Consider the following 17,612-nt stretch of genomic DNA (forward strand, 5'->3'; position numbering starts at 1 on the left):
GCCTGGGTAATTCCTTATTCCACCTACTCTTTTAAATGAGAGCCTTGCTGGGGAGAGCAGTCTTGATTGCAGGCCTTTGCTTTTCATGACTTGGAATATTTCTTGCCATTACCTTCTGGCCTGCGGTGTTTCTGTTGAGAAGTCAGCAGCTAGCTTTATCAGGGCTCCCTTTTATGTTACCACCTGTTTCTCCCTTGCTGCCTTTAGGATTCTCTGTTTGTCTTTGATATTTTCCATTTTAATTCTGATGTGTTTTGGAGTGAGTCTCACTGGGTTCCTCTTGAATGGGATCCTCTGTGCTTCCTAGACTTGTGTGACTTTTTCCCTTCTCCAGTTTGGAAAGTTTTCCATCATTACTTTTTCAAACAGGTTCTCTATTTCTTCCTCCTCCTCTTCTCCTCTGGTATCCCTATTATACTGATATTATTACGTGTCAGGTTGTCCTGCATTTCTCTCAACGTCTCTTCATTCTTTTTGAGTCTTTTTTCATTTCTTGCTCTTTTTGCAAGCTTTTTTCTACCTTGTCTTCCAGCTCACTTATTTGATCCTCTGCTTCATCTAGCCTGTTTTTGATTCCTTCTACTGTGTTCTTCAATTCAGAAACTGTGTTCTTCATTTCCTCTTGTCTCCTATTGATAATTCTATGCCCATTTTCATGTGGATATAGTTTTCAGTAAGTTCCTCATAGTTTCCCTGTAGTTTTTGGTAATTCTCTGTGAGCTCACTAAGCTCATTGAGCTTCCTTAGATGGAGCCATTTTGTTGAATTCAATATCTGATTGTTTACCTGCCTCTCTTTCATTTAGTTCTCTTCATGGGGATTCCTTCTGTCCCTGCAACCAGGGGGTGTTTCTTTGTCTTCCCATTATTTGTGAGACTCTTCTTTTTTGCTTCTTCTTCTTCAATTGATCTGTCTTGACTTCCTGACTTTGTGGTGCAATCTTCTATGGTAAGAGACCTGTGAGATTGAGTGGTGCAGTCTCCTTGATCACCTGAACTTGTTTTTTGGATGCCTTTTATGCCATTTAACTCTCTGAAAGTAATTGGGTTTTGATTGTTTGGTCATTCATTGGTGGGTCCTACCCTCCATGTGGTTGACTGAGATTCACTGTGCCCACCACCTCTTTGTTGTTTTTGTGCTGTTGCTGCCAGAGGAAAATCACACAGCCTGGGAAACAAACCCACATCCCTCCAAATAGCTCCCCCATGCAATCCCGCTATCAACGGCAAATGAACCAGTATTAATAAGGCTGTAAAGAGAGTAAGACTGTTATAAGAAAGGAAAGAAATAAACTATTAGTACAAAAATCTAATGACTTAATGTGCAAAACTTGATGGACCTGTAATGAGCATTAAAACGCTATGTAGTAAAGAAAATATCACAAAACATGGAGAAGACAATGGCCCTGTCTGACCTTAGGCAGTCTGAGACTTCCAGGAATCTACTGTCTGTGGCTGTCTCCTTCAGCTGTTAATATAGTCACTCTGTCCTCAGTAGTCAGGCTTAGGCACCACAGGGCGGGGCAGAGTCCCTCCTCTCATGCTGCTGCCACTCAGGGGAGTGGTCTGCCTGAGCAAGGTAGCTGCTGCTGTATGGGGGATGATTCAGCACCAGGATCCTGCTGGCTATTCCCTCAGTTCTCTCCCCAAAGCCCCATTCTCCAGTCTCTCTTCAGGTGTCTCTAGCCCACTCTGTCCCTACCTATGCCCAGGGTAAGTGGTCTGAAATAAAAATTTATGCATTGGCCCTTTAAACAGCTCTTTGCGTTTTCAGCTGCCTGTCTCTAGCAGAGAGCAACCCTGCCACTTTTTGCAGCTGGCTGTTATCTGTGTACTTTTTTGGCTCTGGTGTTGTAGGCTGGAGATCCTCTCCACAATTTAATTGTGATTCCAGATTGGTCCTGAGTGGAGGTCAGCGTGACTTCCATTAACTCCTCTGCCATCTTGCCTCTCCCCAGTCATTATATGTTTTTCCCCCCTCAAATAGCTGAATTAAGTGGGATTTTAAAAAGAAAGTACAATTTTAAATTTTTATTTATTTATTTATTCATTTATTTATTGTTGTTCGAGTACAGTTGCTTCCATTTTCTTGCCACCATTTTCCCCTTACCCCACGCACGCCCACCTCCCACCCTCAATCCTACCTTCCTTTGGCTTTGTCCATGGGTCCTTTATACATGTTCCTTGATGTTTCTTTCCCTAATTATCCTTCTCTTTTCTTCCCTCTCTTTACCGTCAGTTTTTCTTTATTTCCATGTCTCTTGTTATATTTTGCTTGCTTGTTTGTTTTGTTGATTAGGTTCCACTTATAGTGAGATCATATGGTATCTGTCTTTCACCGCCTGGCTTATTTCGCTTATCATAATGCTCTTAAGTTCCATCCATGCTGTTGTGAAGGGCTCCTTTTTTCTTTCTGCTGCATAATATTCCACTGTGTAAATTTACTACAGTTTTTTGATCCCCTCATTTACTGATGGGCATTTAAGCTGTTTCCAGCTCTTGGTTATTGTTAATAATGCTGCTATGAACTTTGTGGTGTATAGGTTCTTTTGAATTGGTGTTTCAGGTTTATTAGAGTATAATCCCAACAGTGGAATTGCTGGATCAAAAGGCAGTTCCTTTTTTAGTTTTTTGAGGAAATTCCATACTGTTTTCCACAGTGGTTGCACCAACCTTCATTCCCACCAACAAAGTACTAGGGTTCCGTTTTCTCCTAAAAAAGTACTATTTTTTATAGCCTCAAAGGTTCACAGCAAAGTTGAGTGCAAGATACATATAGTTCCCACAAAGTCCCTATCACATGTATGTACAGCCTCGTCTACTACCAAAATTCTACACCTGAATGGTACATGTAACAATCAGTGAACCTCCACTGATGTATTATGACCACCCAAAATCCATAGATAATGAGGATTTTTGATGTAGGTTTAAGAGCTTGCTCTGCACTGGTAATTATGATAATGCTTTTCCACAGCTAGTGGTCAACTGAACCATGACTTGAACCCAGGTTTGCCTGACTTCCAAGTCCAGACTCCAAGCAAATGTGTTGCTAAGTGGCCTGATGACTGGACCAAAGGGATAAGCATATTAAAAAGAGGTTTGGCCAGGAGTAACCGTCTCCAAATATCTAAAAGACTATCGTAGAAAGGCCAGACCATGTAGCTTCTTATAGAAATACCTAGACCAATGGGTAAAACTCAGAGGAGGGAAATTTTGTTTGAGTAGAAGAATTCCCCTATGATGGTAACTCAAGAGGTCATGAGCTGCCCATCACCAGAGGCAGCTGGGATGCTTGGAGGGAAGATTTGCCTTGGGGGATGATGGGCCTTATCACCAGCAAAGCCTCTTGACCCTCCTTTTGATAAATTCAATTTGGTTCAAGCTTCATTGAACACCAACTCTGTACCTACCCTGGGCTAACTGCTCTGGATGAATAAAACACAATCCCAGCCCGCAAGGGGTTTACAGACTAGGACAGAAGGCACCTGGCATGGTTCCATTACTTGTCCACTCTTCTTATTCATGGAGGCTTTCTCACAGCTGAGGGGTCCCAGGAATGTTGTAAAATGGAAAGAAGCTGGCCACTAACTGAAAGGACTGAGTGTGAGCCAGACATTCCCAAAAGATCTTTGCTCCCTGCCCTGGCTAGTATGGCTTAGTGGATTGGGGGCTGGCCTGTGAACTGGAAGGTCACCAATGTTTCATTCCCCCTGTTTCTCCCTACATTCCCCACTCTCTAAAAATAAATTAATAAATATCTTTTAAAAAAACCCCTAAAAGATCTTTGTTCCCTGTTGACTAGGACATCTTCTTCAGGGAAGGCTCTCTAGAGGTTGGTCCTTGGGCAGAGAGGGAAGAGCTTACAGGGCACATGCCTGCCCTCCTCCCCTCTCTCTCAGAGGGCCCTCCTTCACTTGCCTAAAAGTGTTCTAAGGGGACAGTCACTGTCTTTCATAAGGCACATTCACTTCTTCCAAGGTGGTGACACTATGGAGTGAGACTTTCCATCTGGGGAGGGCTGCAGGACTGCCTGCCTCGGCTTTTAATTCAGAATCCCACTTTCCCTTCCTGCAGGTGCCAGAGACCAAGAGCTCAGAGATATCTAAAACCACAAGTCCAGCTTCATTAGAATTGTAAGTATGCCTCCAACCTGGCTCCCTACTTTCCTCCAGGTATTGACCTCCATTGCAGTCACTATCAGCCAGGATCTTATATCTCAGAGGTAACGATGATGGTGATGATGAAAATGATTGCTGATAAGACAATTAGTAGCCTACTTGGCACTCAAGATTTTGTACATTAACTCTCCACATCACCCAACTAAATATATACCCCTTAGTCCCAGCTTTCTATCTCAGGACCCACCCCTTCCTCAGGGCAGGGGCTCTGAATCTGGCCGTCCATTAGAATCTTCTGGATAGCTTGTTGAAAATACACCTGCCTGGGCCCCAGTCCCAGAGGCTCTAGCCCCACTGATGTTTTAAATCCCCAGGTGATTCTGATGTACGCCTATGGTTTAGCTGTCTGTCTCAACAGGGCTTGTGCTGTGTGTTGATGATACCCAGAAGCAAGACTCTTCCTGTGGTCTTCCTAGGGAGGAGCTCAAGATGAGCTTGTGTACTGCAGGGCCAGAGGGTTCCAGCTTACACAAGGCCTCAGATAACAAAGTATGTGTATGTGTGAATGCCACACATGCAGGGGAAGGAGTGGTTGGCAGAAGGCAGGAAGGAAAGAGGGTAGTACCTGAAGTTTCCCCTCTGGGAGTTGGTGGTAGGGATGGGGAATGGGAATTGTCCTGGCTCTGCCATCAAGCCTGTAAACCAGGAGAGAAAATAAGGTTTGGAGGACACAGTATCTAGTACCAAGATGGATCCTGACGACTGGTCCTCAGAAGTGTTCAGCTGTGGGAACAAGACAGAGGTGGTTCCAGGTGTAGGGTCTCTCCAGCTTTCACAGAAGGCTTTTCTCTTCCATCCCACCTGCCTTCCATTCTTCAAAACCATTTACAGACATTACCCATGATGATGTGATGTACAATACAAGTCCAGCAGAAGTTAATGCCTGCTTGAGTGTGGTTGGTAGGGTCTGGAGATTGAGTTCAATTACCGATGGCCAATTATTTAATCAATCATACCTACATAATTAAACCCCCATATAAACCCCAAAAGACAGAGTTTGGAGAGCTTCTGGATTTGGTGAACACATAAAGGCACTATGAGTGTGGCACGCTTAGAAAGGGCATGGACGTTCCATGTCCCTTCCCACTTACATTGCCCTATGCATCTCTTCCATCTGGCTGTTCCTGGGTAATATCCTTTTATAATAAACAAGTAATCTAGTGAGTAAACTGGTGACCTAAATTCTGTGAGGCACTCTAGGAAATTAATAAAACACATGAAGGGGGTTGTGGGGACCTCTGATTTATAGCCAGTCAATCAGAAGCACCTGGATTTGTGGTTGGCCTCTGAAGTGGGGGTAGTTTTGTGGGATTGAGCACTTAGCCTGTGGCATCTGATGTTACCTCCAGGTAGTGTTGAAATTTAGCTAAATGCTTGGCTATGTGGGAAAAGAAAACACATATTGAAATTGGTGTAAGAAATGTACCACCTCTTCAAAGAAATCTTCCCCTTTCCCCAGCCCTGACTGTGCTTCTGACAAGGTCAGTTTTGCCCATGGGGTTTGCACTGCTATGTGGATGGAATGAAATGTGTCAGATATAGTATCCCCCAGGAGCTGGGCCAGTGTCACCCCCTTACCATAGATTCCCACCCTCCTACTGCTCTCAGGACATGGTCCTGCCCTTGAGCATGTTTAGAACATGCTTTCTGATGGTCTGGTTGCCAAACCATAGTTTCCTCTCTAGGTTTCATGTTGGACTAGGATGACCTCTTTTAGAACAACTAATATAAGATACTAAATTCTCAATCAGCCTGGAATACTCTTACCTTACCTCTGGTCTGAAGAACTCCTGTATATCCTTCAAAGCCCAGGGGAAATGTCACCTCATCCATCAAACCTCTCAGACCTTCCCAAACAAAAGTAGCCATTCCTGTTTTGTGCCACCATAGCGTCTTACACACAGCTCTGCTTCGGCCCACATCCAGCATGGCACTGGCTGTTTTGGAATTTGAGACTCCTGGAGGATCTGAACTCTTTAAAAGTAGAGACTCTGGGTAAGACTGTCACAGTGCCTGGCTCAGTGTGACCAAATGAATGAGTGAATGTGTAAGTGAATAAATGTATACCTCAGTTCATCAAGTTCATTCCCTTAGCCATCTGCAACCAGAGCAGGTAAGGTAAGGAGGATGGGAAAGCAGCCTCCATGGTATCCAGAGAGAAGAGCTCTGACCACCCAGATGTCAGTCCTGGGCCCAGAGCTGAGGTTGGGTGATCATAAGCACACCCCAGGTGGGTCTTGTCTCCAGGCCATTCAGCATTTGGTCCTCTGCTCTGTTGAGTGTTGGTTGGGTGGGGGGCTGAGGACGAGTGTTGAGATTTGAGTGGAAGGAGCCTAACTAGCAGAAAGTTCTTCCTAAGCTTAGCTCAACTAGCAGCTAAGTGTGTTCTGGACTCTTGGTATCCTGGGGGAAGGGGCCAGGTCTGGATTTTCCAGCCCGCAGAGGCTATGCCTGGAACTAATTGTGCCAGGGACAGAGGCTGTGCTTGCTGTCCTTCCACTGCAGGAGAAAGTCTTAGTTAATTTTCTGGAATGCTCTAGTTAAATGCCAATTAGGATGTCTGTCCACTGCTCTCTTCCAATATATTAATAATGTAACTAGCATTTAATTGCCTGTGCAAATTAAAAATTAACTTAAACAGACAGCCTAGAAAACTGAGGAAGTAACCACTTAACCAATTTGCATCTCATTCAAGTATCAACATCTAAATCTAGGGTGCTGGATTTGGTCTTTCAGTGAGGGGCCCAGCCAGCTGCCAACAGCTGCTGGCTTCTTCTCCATGCCTGCAACCATCTGCCCTGGGCTCTACATCCTGTCCCAATCCTAGGTGTAGAGGACTTGGCCTTGCCCCAGAGTGGACCAGGAGGGCTTTCTGCAAAGCAGCCTCCTTGGCTTCCAACATCCCCACCCCCTTTTTTCAGTGTTGCATGGTGTGAATTTCAGTGAAAGGAAATGCTACCGGGGTGGCTGAGAGCAGGCAGTCACTGAAGCCTCTGCCACTCCCACCCCAGCACTGATTTGTCCCGCATTCCAGCCCAGGGGATGGGAAACAGATGGTGCAGGAGTGAGGAGGGGGTAGGTAACTAAGGAACTGTAAGAACTTCCCTGCAACCAGTGCTTTGGAGAGATGGAGTTGGGTCTGAGAGAGAGCTTACAGGGGATGGGGCTTGGCAGTATCCTCAAAACAGATGAAAGAATAAGCTCCCATCTCTTACCTGTCCCAAGGAATCTGTCTAACACAATAGGTATGACACTGCTTGTTTTCTTCTCCAAACAGCCACAGGAGGCTGTTGGGGGGAGTACAGGGAGAAGTGGAAATGAAAGGGCCTCAGTGAGATCTCTGCAGCTCTGGGGCAGGAGGGCAGAGGATTCTAGCCCCTGACCTCTCAGGTCAGGCATCCTTAAAGGCTCCCCTGCCTACACCTGCAGAGGCTAAATCCTTTGAGTGCTACTATCCAAAGTCTTTGTGTGGAAGATGGTTCAATGGCAACTGTGAGCTGTGGGTGAGGACAAAGGCTGGACATGTACATTCTCTCTTGTGGCTCTTGCAAGACGGTGGCTTAGGGTTCCTGCAGGGGTTTGCATCACTGCTCCAGAACCATGGAGTCTGGATATTGGGGATGGAGGCTCCCTTTCCTTAACTATGGTGCTGGGTGGGTCTCCAGTTCTGCCCTGTCCCCACTCCTGTGGCCGCCTAGAGAAAGGGCACAGCCACTCCATGGAGATAAAAGAAGTGACACGAGGCAGCCAGCATTGTTTTAAACATTTATTATAAAAAAGTACATTTTTTTCCCTCAGTACATTTTTCAACCCATTACTTTTTTTTTTTAATATAAGTAAAAGAGGGTGATGCAAACACCCCTGGGTCAGAACCAGAAGAATCTGCTGAGCCATCCCTAGGACCAAAGACAAAAATATGGACAAAGAAACTGAAGCAAAGTGTATGCCTCACATTCAGAGGGGAGGGTGGCAGCTTCTCCTGGATTTTGTTTTCATTTATACAAAAAAGAAAATTGTGTTGTTGTTTTTTTTTTTCCGGCCAAGAATCCCATTCCTCACAGCAGTAGTGGGAAGAGCTGAAGCACCAGTGGGCAGGGTTCCTCTGGCCTCACACTTGGGCAGCAGCAGCACAGGCCTGTTTTTCCAGGCACCCGTCGGCAGTGCATGGCACCCTGTGGATATGTGGGGACTGGGTGATACCTACGTGCTATTCATCAGGAGAGGGTTACTGGTGGCAGTCAGACTTTGGAGGACTCTGTCTGCCCTCCAGGAGGCCTGGAAGCACTCCCTTCCTCCCAGGTGAGTTCCATACCCACCTAACACAATCCCTGGTTCCTCTGCTTGGAGAATGGCAGAATTATTGCACCAGTGATTTGGGCACACAGGAAGGGGTTGGCAGAGGGGCACATGTCCAAGAGACACAGCTTCTGTGAGTCTGTCTTATGGCCTGAGCACTGGGAAATCACTGTTTATCTTCAAGGGCTTCAGCAGGACCAACCCATTCCTCTGCCATGCCTGAGTGTGTGTGTGTGCGCCTCTGCCTGTGCTGGGGGTCTGTTGGGGGTGTGTGCCCCATGTGCTTGTGGGCGGGGTCTCAGATGGCTACATGTGCATTCCTGTGCTGCTGCCTTTCAGATTCTTCTGAGAGAAAGGACTCAGAAGTTTCTATTACACATTAGAACATCAAAATCTTAAGGAAATACAAGTATAGATGGAATAGAGGCTGGGCAAGGATAGGGAGGGCAAGCAGAGGCAGGATGACAACTGGGAAGCTCTTGGCACAATGAATACCAAGTTTATTTCTTTTCCAGCAAGGGCAGAAGCTTCGCTCATGCTGGTGTCATGGAGGAGAACATCCTCTTCTTTCTGATGGGCTACACCTTCCCTTTGTCAGAGGCTGTGTCTGTGGGCCCAGTAGCTGTGCCTGCATGCCCACAAACTTGGGGTACAGAAAACCCCATTACTCCAGCCCAAGTGCTTACCCCAGCCTCATGTCTACTCTTGGCCTTGGGGAGCAGCTTCCTTGCTGGTAGTGTCGCAGCTGGGTTCTGGGCTAGGCAGGAGTTCCCATGTGGCCCATGCGTGTGGCACAGGCACAACAATTTGTGCTTTGTTTGAGGGGAGGGTGTGGAGGTGACTTAAGGGGACTCAGTGCTTTGGCTGGGCCTGGGGGCCTAAGTCCATCATAAAGTGAGAAATAGGGGTAGGCAGTGTAGGGTCAGGTCAACACAGGAGGAATCCTTTCAGTCTTATGGTTTCAAGGGGACAGAGAATGGCTCCATCAGGCAGGCCCCTGGGATTTCCTCCTGCCTTGGGGCAAGGGGACCAGACACAGGAGTCAGAGTGGAATGAGGTGGGATGGGGCAGTGGTAAAACATGGAAAATGGTCCTTTGGCCTGGTGGGGGGGGGCACTAATACTGCTGGGAGAAGCAGCCCAGCTCCTCTACCCCTCCTCTGCCCTATGGCTAGAAAGATCCCAGAATTTTCTCCCCTAATTCCACTCTATCCAGTACCCTCCCAGTACCCTCAATGCCGAGAGGGGAGAAATGCCCCCGGGACTGGCATGGCTTCAGAATTCTGCTACGTGGCTACTGGGTGGCTTGGGCAGTGGCAGCCAGATGAGGGTGGCCCACCTGGTGGGCCCAGGGTTGTTAGGGCCGAGATGGAGCTGGCTAGGGGTCCAATAGCAGCACCAGGAAGGGGAGAAATGGGGTGGAGGTTGGAATTGGGAGCTTTTTTGGGAAGCCTATGGCAGGGCAGTCTAGCATTAGTGGCGAACAGAGTGGTCTGTCACCTCCCCCCAAGAGTTGCCATCCCATAGAGCTCCTGACACCCTAGGCTGATTTAGCTGGAATCCTAATGGGCAGGCATGAACCTGCCTCTCCCATCCCAGGATCTTTCTTATCTAGAGTGCCAGGGGTGGGGTATAGGGAGCAATCAGTGGGCAGATGGAGGAACTGAGGCACTTTGAGCTAGGGGAACTGAGAGGGCTGGGAGGGGTCTTCCCCCATTTTATAGATTGAGTCTTGGGAAGACTGAGTCTTGGGTGGCTGACAGGAACTCAGAACCCCATTCAAGGGGGTATTCTACAACTCAAAGGGAAAGCTTCTCCAAGGTGCCCTCACTCAAAACAAAGACCAGGGATAGCTGAGCAGGAAGTAGAGAGTGGTGAGCAGGAGCAAGTAGGAGCTTTTGACTCGGTATCCCTGGCTCCCCTACTCCCCTTGCACTTTCTGGCCTTTGTGGGTGAGGTGCTACCTACATCTTTCAGTCTTGTGACTATATTTGCAGAGCTGCTAACACAGGGGAGGAAGCCTCCCCATGCCCTCTACCTGGTTACTTGCTCACCTCTAACTCCTGGACACGTTTCCCTTCTGGGATCCCAGCCCTGACTCCCCAAGAGAATCAAGAGTTGCTAGCATTGAATAGCTAAGAAAAATCTGAGGAACTTCCATGCTGTAAGAAGCAGTTTAGGGCCAGCCTGAGATCCTAGGTGGAGGCATTGGAGGCATAGTCTCAGCTGTCCTGAAAGCTTCTGAAGGCCACCCCACTGTCAACTGGGAAGGGGGAAGAAATGGAGCAGAGAGGCAAGCCTTGGGCAGTGTCCAGCCTGGGTAAGGTATGTACCCCTAGGGGTGCACAGAAGCAGACATGAGTGGTGTGTGTGTATGTGGGTACATGTATTGTGTCAGTAGAGCTGTGTGGGAAGTGTGGGCCAGAGTCCACCTTGGAGTCCCACTCTGTGGGGAAAAACTGGGGTAAAGAGGAAGGTCATGTAGGACATTACTGTCTGCAGGATAAAAAGGAAAAAATATATAAAACCAACCTCATTAGGAAAACATACTGCCGAAGGCCCCAGGTGGGACCTCAACTCTATTCAACTTGATTTACCCAGACAACTCTGGGTGCTTCAGAGAAGCCATACCTCACACACTACCTCTTGGGTGCAATTGCTGTCTAGACCGGGGTTCAAACTCCCGGCTGCGTCAGCTCACATTGGGGGTGTTGAGTTCCCTCTTCTTGGGAACAAAAGAGCAGCATCTGGGGGTGAGGCTTTTCCTCTGGGAGGCTCTGCAGCCTCCTTCCCCTAGTGGAGAGAACATAGAGAAATTCCAGTGTTGGGACAGGGGAGGGCTGGCTCCCCAAACCCTGGAGGAACAGATGCCTAGGTATACAAGATGAGAATCGGTGCCCTGCACAGAGGGCAGGAGGCTGCAGTTGGGGAGGAAAGGTTCAGGAACATCAAAGTCACAATGAGCATGAAATCCTGGGGAGAACAGGGGACAGGGGGGTGGGGGAGAGTGGGAATCAAAACAAAGCAGGTTGTATCTGCCCAAGGCTCAATGGCTCCCAGCAAGTGAGGGTCTGGCTTTGGGCAGCTGAGCGAGTCTCCTGTCAGTTTGTGGAGGATTAGGTGGTGAGGGGCAGGTGGGAGTCAGGCAGGTGTGTGAGTGGGGCTGGAGAGGAGTGAAGACAGAAGGGATGTAGTCTGGAGAGGGGACTACACGTACCATTCCTTCTTGGAAATAAAAGACCCATCGTTCTGAGAAACCATGTTCTCGGCCAAGTCCAGCTGCTCAGGGTCATACTGGTAGCCCAGAGTCCGGTCCCCATAGCTGTCCTGACAGGCTTCTGCCTCATCCACTGTGAAGTAGGGCCGTTTGGCATCCTCGTCATATTTTGGGTGAGTGCCTCCCACCTTGCGTTCGCCTCCTCCACCACCCTCCTCCTCCTCCTCCTCCTCATAGCTGCTCCCTCCTAGTGGGCCGGCCTTCTTCTCATCATCTGAGTCATCAGGATACTGCAGGTTCTGGGCCATGGGCGGGTGGTGCTGGGGGATGCCTGCCTTGCTGTAGCCGTTGCCATATACATGCTTCTTTGTGCTGTAGTCACCCTTGAAGGTATGACGGCGCCGGCGCAGGGCCATCACGGTTCCGCCAACCACAATAAGCACCAGCAGGATACTCCCTGCCACGCCCCCAATGATGGCCGTGGGTACTGGCCCGGCCCGCTGCCCATGTTCAGGAGGAGATGGGGTGTAGGGGAATTCTGGGGGAATAAAAGAGATGGAGGTACAGTGTCATTGTCTGCTCAGTGGAAGGGAAGGAGGGAGGTAGGGGAGGGAAAGGCCAGAAGGTGAGCCCAAGGGCAGCTCCAGTTCCTCCACAACTCTCCCCTCGAGAAGCCCAATGTGCAGGAGTGTTGGCAGAGAAGAGAGAAGAGAGGAAGAGAGAGCTGTGTAGCCCCAGAGTCTCCATGGATGCTGTGCCAGCTCAGATCATCCTCACTAGAAGTGCAGGGAGGCACAGGTGCCAGACCAGTGTTCACTAGATGCAGTCACTATCATGATACCCTGTGAAGTGTGTTTGCTATCAACTTCCACTTAACACACAGAGAGCAGAGGCTTAGAGGGGATAAAGAACTCCCAAAGCCATCAGTGATGCAATGTTGGTTCTTTTGCATGACAAGCCTGTGCAAATGTCACTACTGCCCCTCTGCCCAGCACCAGCTGGTCACTAGGTGCCACCTGATTTCATCTGCTCATAGGGTAGAGGGAAGGGACAGGTTCCCAGGTTCTGACCCCATAGATGTCCGTGAGTGCCAGACACCAGGACTGTGGTTGTTGGTTGTGGTCTGGCCCCACAGGGCAAGGTGGAGGCCAGAGATGCTACCAGCTTGGGCCATGAGCATAAGATGCTTAGAATGGATGTGTAGAAATGGGACATGAGAGCACAGGAGTATATAGTAAAGATGACATGTATACTCAGAGGGCATATGCACAGGCACACACCCCTTGTGCTCACAGAGAGCCCATATGCCTGTGCTGATGTGATGAGTTTGTGTGTCCAAATATGTTCATACTGAGGATGGTATGGAAACAAAAGGCAGAAAAGATGAAAAGAAGAGAAAGGAAGTGGGAGGAAGGAAAGAGAAGGCTGAATGGGTGACTTTCATTGTTTGTGGGGCCAGCCCAGAGGCAAAAAGGGGCCAAGGAGAGGATGAGGGAGGTGGTTCCCACCATCACCACAGGGTGGCACTGGAGACCATAGCTAGCCTAGGTCCAGAGGTGCTGATGGGCAGGTCTAAGGCAAACCTGGAGGCTCAGTGCCCATGCTCTCACCCTTCCTTTATTCAGGCCAAGGTAAAGGGTTGATTTGGGTAGCATTCAGCCTCTAGGAATTGGTTTCTGCCAGCTCTCTCCCTGACTCAGCTTCACCTAGTTCAGGGGAATGCTGCTCCTCCCATGAGACACTTGTTTCTCCCAGAAGCTGGCCAGCCAATGTGTGTGAGAGTGTGTGGTGTTATCTACAGCAGGTAAGGAGCATGGCAGAGATTCTAGAAGAGAAGAGTAAAGGCCTTCCAGGAGTTCAGGCTGGATGGGCTGATGAAAACACTGGGGCCAAAGAAGGGGAGGCTATTTGCTCAGGCACATGGCTGAGCTGGGGCTACCCAGACACTTCTCCATATGTGTTCCTGGCTTCTTCACATGCAGGAGTTGGCAGAGAGAAGCTCAACTACTTGTGACTACTGTGTCCTCAGTGCAGCGCCCCAAGTGGCTGCCCAATAAATATTTATTGAATTATTTGTCCTTATTGCCTCCTTCCAAAGCAGTATCCCTGGAACCTCAAGGTTCCTCTGGTTCACCAGGTCTCATCTGTTTACTACCTTTAAAGGGGCGGCAGCCCTGCTTCCCATGAGGTGGGAGCTGCCTCCATAAGGGGAACCCAAGAGGCAGCTGGCCTCTTCTGTACCTTCCACCTGCCTGTTACCTCTTCAGTTCTCACCCCATATAGGAATGCTCTCTCCCCTCCTCACCTCCTCCATCTATCCACCCATCTACTCATCTGTCCATCTATCCGTCCACCCAATCAGCAAATATGTACTGAGTATCTACTTTGCTAGTTGTCACAGGATACAAGAAACTCACTACCTAGTTGGGGGATCAAAGGACATTCTTAGAGACAAAGCTGTATGTAGATGTCCAGGTCACTGGCAGAGAAAGTGCCTCAGGAGTTCAGGAAATGAGAAGAGATCATGGGGCCTGGAGTTAGAAAAGGTTTCCCTTGCCTTATAATAAAAGAATTCCCAGATCTTGGCTTTCCTCTCTGATTGTCTCTGGCTGCATTGTTGGGCCTGAGCTATGTTCCAGCCACCTGGCTGAACACTCCATCAGTGGACCTTCAGCCCTTACTGTCTGCTTACTTTCCTAGTGACAGACCTGGCCCAGGGTCATAAGTTACCTTTATCCTGCTAGCTTTTCAAACTTTCGGACTTTTTCTCCAAAGGACTCTCAGAAGATATTTCCCAAACTGTAGCCCATGGAATCTCAAAGCACTGGCTTAGATGTCGGCAAAAATACTGGGGTTAAATACTTTGGGGAATGTTGGTTTAAACAAAGCATCAGAGCCCTTCATCTTTTTAAGTACACTGTGAACTCCAATAGAAACATGGAGGATGCAGTGTTCCCCAGCCTACTAGAGCATAAACCCCACCCTTCCAGACTCAAGGGCCATTCTCATTTGGGTACATACTTTGGAAATTCTTCTTTAGCATATCCTCATTTGGACTTCTCTCCACCATCTCAACCCATCTGTGTCTATCTGTTTCACCATCTTCCCTCCAAACTCTCTCCTATCAACACCACAACTCTCACCATCATTTATCTACCTTTCCGGCCTATATCTTCATTTATCTTTGACCCTTCCTATTCAATATCTTACATTTTATGCCAGGTTTTAGTGTTGTCTTAGATTCCTAAATCTCCCACTTTCATTCAGTCTCTGCCCCTCTTTAGCCATTCCAGCCACAATCACCAGTCTTATTTTTCATTGTGTACTCACTACCACTCCCTTTCTCAAGACTATTAATGATTTCCTTACTACCTGTCACACATGCTAGTCTGGTCTTCAAAGCTTCCATCACGTAACTTGATCTTGGGCTTGGCTGACACCCTGTTCTTGCTGTCCATTCTTCCAGAAGTGCTTCTGCTCACCCTGTGCCTATCCCAGTCCTCCAGCCCCTCTCTGTTCAGCCTTCTCTTCTTCAACTCACACTTATCTTCCCTCTCTACAGTTTTTTGTATTAATGGTCTATACCTCTCATTATGGTATAAACAATAGTTAAGGCTATTCCATTAATCATACACTGACATATTATAGTAGAGCCTGTGATAACACACTCTGCGACAAATGCAAACTAGTGAGGATTGGCTCCTGTCCTTCTGCCAGTGTTCAAATGGCTGAGGTTCCCTTTTCTGCAGGAATGCCTGAGAAGGGTGGAGGGAGTGAATCTTCAAGATAATTGGGATTGACTCAATTTAGTGTGTTACAATGGCATGTAATGTGAATTCCACTACATTTACTTTCATGCTTTCTGCAATGGCAGAGACCCAATAAAAATAAAGCTCTTCTACACTTTACTAGACTAGATTGAATTTCTTGGACCCCACTAATCACAATGTGGTAGAGTTTACAGTATTACCTGTTTCATGAGAGTGGCTGGTATCCCAACTAGTCTGTACATTTGTATTACAAGTAAATCTAGAACCTGATTACTTCTTACCATCGCCACCACCAGGATCCAAGCCACCACTCTCTCTCACCTGGATTATTTCTATAGCCACCTTTCTAGCCTGATTCCACTCATTTCCTCCATAGACTATTTTTTAACACAACAGCCACAGAAATCCTGTTAGTCTGGGGAGATTATATGCTCCACATAATCTGTGCCTCTGCCTTCCACCTCTGACCTCATCTCCTGCTCTTCTCCACCCCAGGTACTCTCAGGGCCTTGGCAGTGGCTGCTCTGCAACCCTGTAAGGCTCTTCCCACAGGTGTCCCATGCTCACTCCCTCACCTTCTTCAGGGGTTGGCACAAGTGTCCCATTCTCATTGAGGCCTTCCTTGACTACCCTATGCAAAATTACAGCTCACAAACCCCCACCCCCAACACTTGGGACCCTTTTATGAGGCTCTTCTTTTCTCAAAATGACTATATAATTTTTCAAATGTATTTTATCTATTGCTTGTTGTCTGTTCTCCTGTGCTAAAATGTAAGCTCCATAGGGACAGGGACTTTTTTGGCTCAGTTATGTGTCCCCACACACCTAGATTGCCAGGCATGTGGCTGGAGTTCAAGAATTAGTTGAATAAACTGTTTAAAGACAAGGTTATATCATATAGGTGAGCCTTGCTCTAGGCAGAGCAAGTATCCTGGAGACACTCAAAGAAATGCATGCACTGGGGACCTCATTTCATTGGAGCAGGTGACTGGAGGAGGAGAGAGGTGGCTTGGGGAAAGATGATACTGGGTCTCTTTCCCTACTAGGCCCTTCTATTTAACTTTTTTTTTTCTAGTTCTAATGAGGTTTACTCTCCCTAGGATAGCTAGGGAGCTTTTTGGACCAAAGGGAATCCTTGTTGCTTTGGCTGCTTTAGGATAAGGCCTGTGTAGAGGAAGAAGAATGGCTAAGATGACCTTCCATCATTGCAGACTTGAGAGTGAAGATGCTCAGGGAGGGCGCAGGAGAAAATAGTAGATATAGGGATCTAATTAATTCATAAGCAGAAGGGGCTGTTTGGTAGGGAATGGAGGACCTGCCCCCTCCCACTCTGTCCCTCCAGATGTCACATTCAGCCAGTAGCTGCTGTCTCTGTGCCAGGAGCACAGCCTCAATAGCTGCAGCTGGGAGGGGAGAAAAGAGCTGAGCAGTGGGCTCACTTGTGCTTGCTGGCAGGGGTCCACCTGCATACCTCATATCCTCTTACAAAGGGGGCGGCTTAGCCCCCATTCCTGAAGGCTTGCGGCCTCCCCTCTGAGGCAGTGGGGACTCTGCATTCCTGAGGTAGGTGGATGATTGTGAGGACTTCAGATGGATGGGAAGTGGAGTGAAGAGTTAGAGTTTACAGTCTGCGTCTAGGATCTGGAGAAGGCTTGGGGTCAAAAAGAAATATTTGTACTTGCTTCTAAAAGCAATGTGGGCAGGCATCAGAGGATTGGGCTAGGAAGCTGAGAGAATTACATCTGCTGGTGTGCAGTGCAGTGGGCTACAGGGAGGGCAAGAAGCCCCTCTCTTCCCCTTGCAACTGCAGCAGCTGTGTATCTGTCAGACCAGCAGACCAAGCCTCATCACACTGGAGGAGAACTGTATTCCCCTGGGGCGCAGGTGCTGCTGCCTCCTCACAGACTCCCCAGTGCACTGCTGTTTCCCAGCCTGAAGAAAGGCACACGTGCCCACTGCACAGCCACAGGCTCCATGTGTGCACTCAGCATGCAGACGGCCATGTGCCTGCCTGTGGGTACACATTCACTTGCTCAGAGACACATACCCATACTCAGGATCAGGCACACATACTCACAGGCTCACACACCCCCTCCCTCCTAGGGATGGACCTTGAAGCCCCACCAACCCTTGGTCTGAAGAATCCCTTACCT

At 48.2% G+C, this 17,612-nt stretch overlaps 1 protein-coding gene across 1 annotated transcript in view; it reads right to left on the reverse strand.

Annotated features, from left to right (window-relative positions):
- Positions 1 to 8,220: 8,220 nt before the first annotated feature.
- Positions 8,221 to 17,612, reverse strand: part of NECTIN1 (nectin cell adhesion molecule 1) — a 63,311-nt gene continuing 53,919 nt past the window's right edge. Inside the window, exon 6 of the mRNA XM_054592435.1 lies at positions 8,221 to 12,227. Coding sequence (XP_054448410.1) covers positions 11,680 to 12,227 — 548 coding nt within the window. The 3' untranslated portion in view covers positions 8,221 to 11,679. The remainder of the gene's footprint in view (positions 12,228 to 17,612) is intronic.

Source organism: Pteronotus mesoamericanus, unplaced genomic scaffold (genome assembly GCF_021234165.1).
Source record: "Pteronotus mesoamericanus isolate MK-2021 breed Mesoamerican mustached bat unplaced genomic scaffold, CSHL_Meso_final scaffold_36, whole genome shotgun sequence".
Taxonomy (NCBI): domain Eukaryota; kingdom Metazoa; phylum Chordata; class Mammalia; order Chiroptera; family Mormoopidae; genus Pteronotus; species Pteronotus mesoamericanus.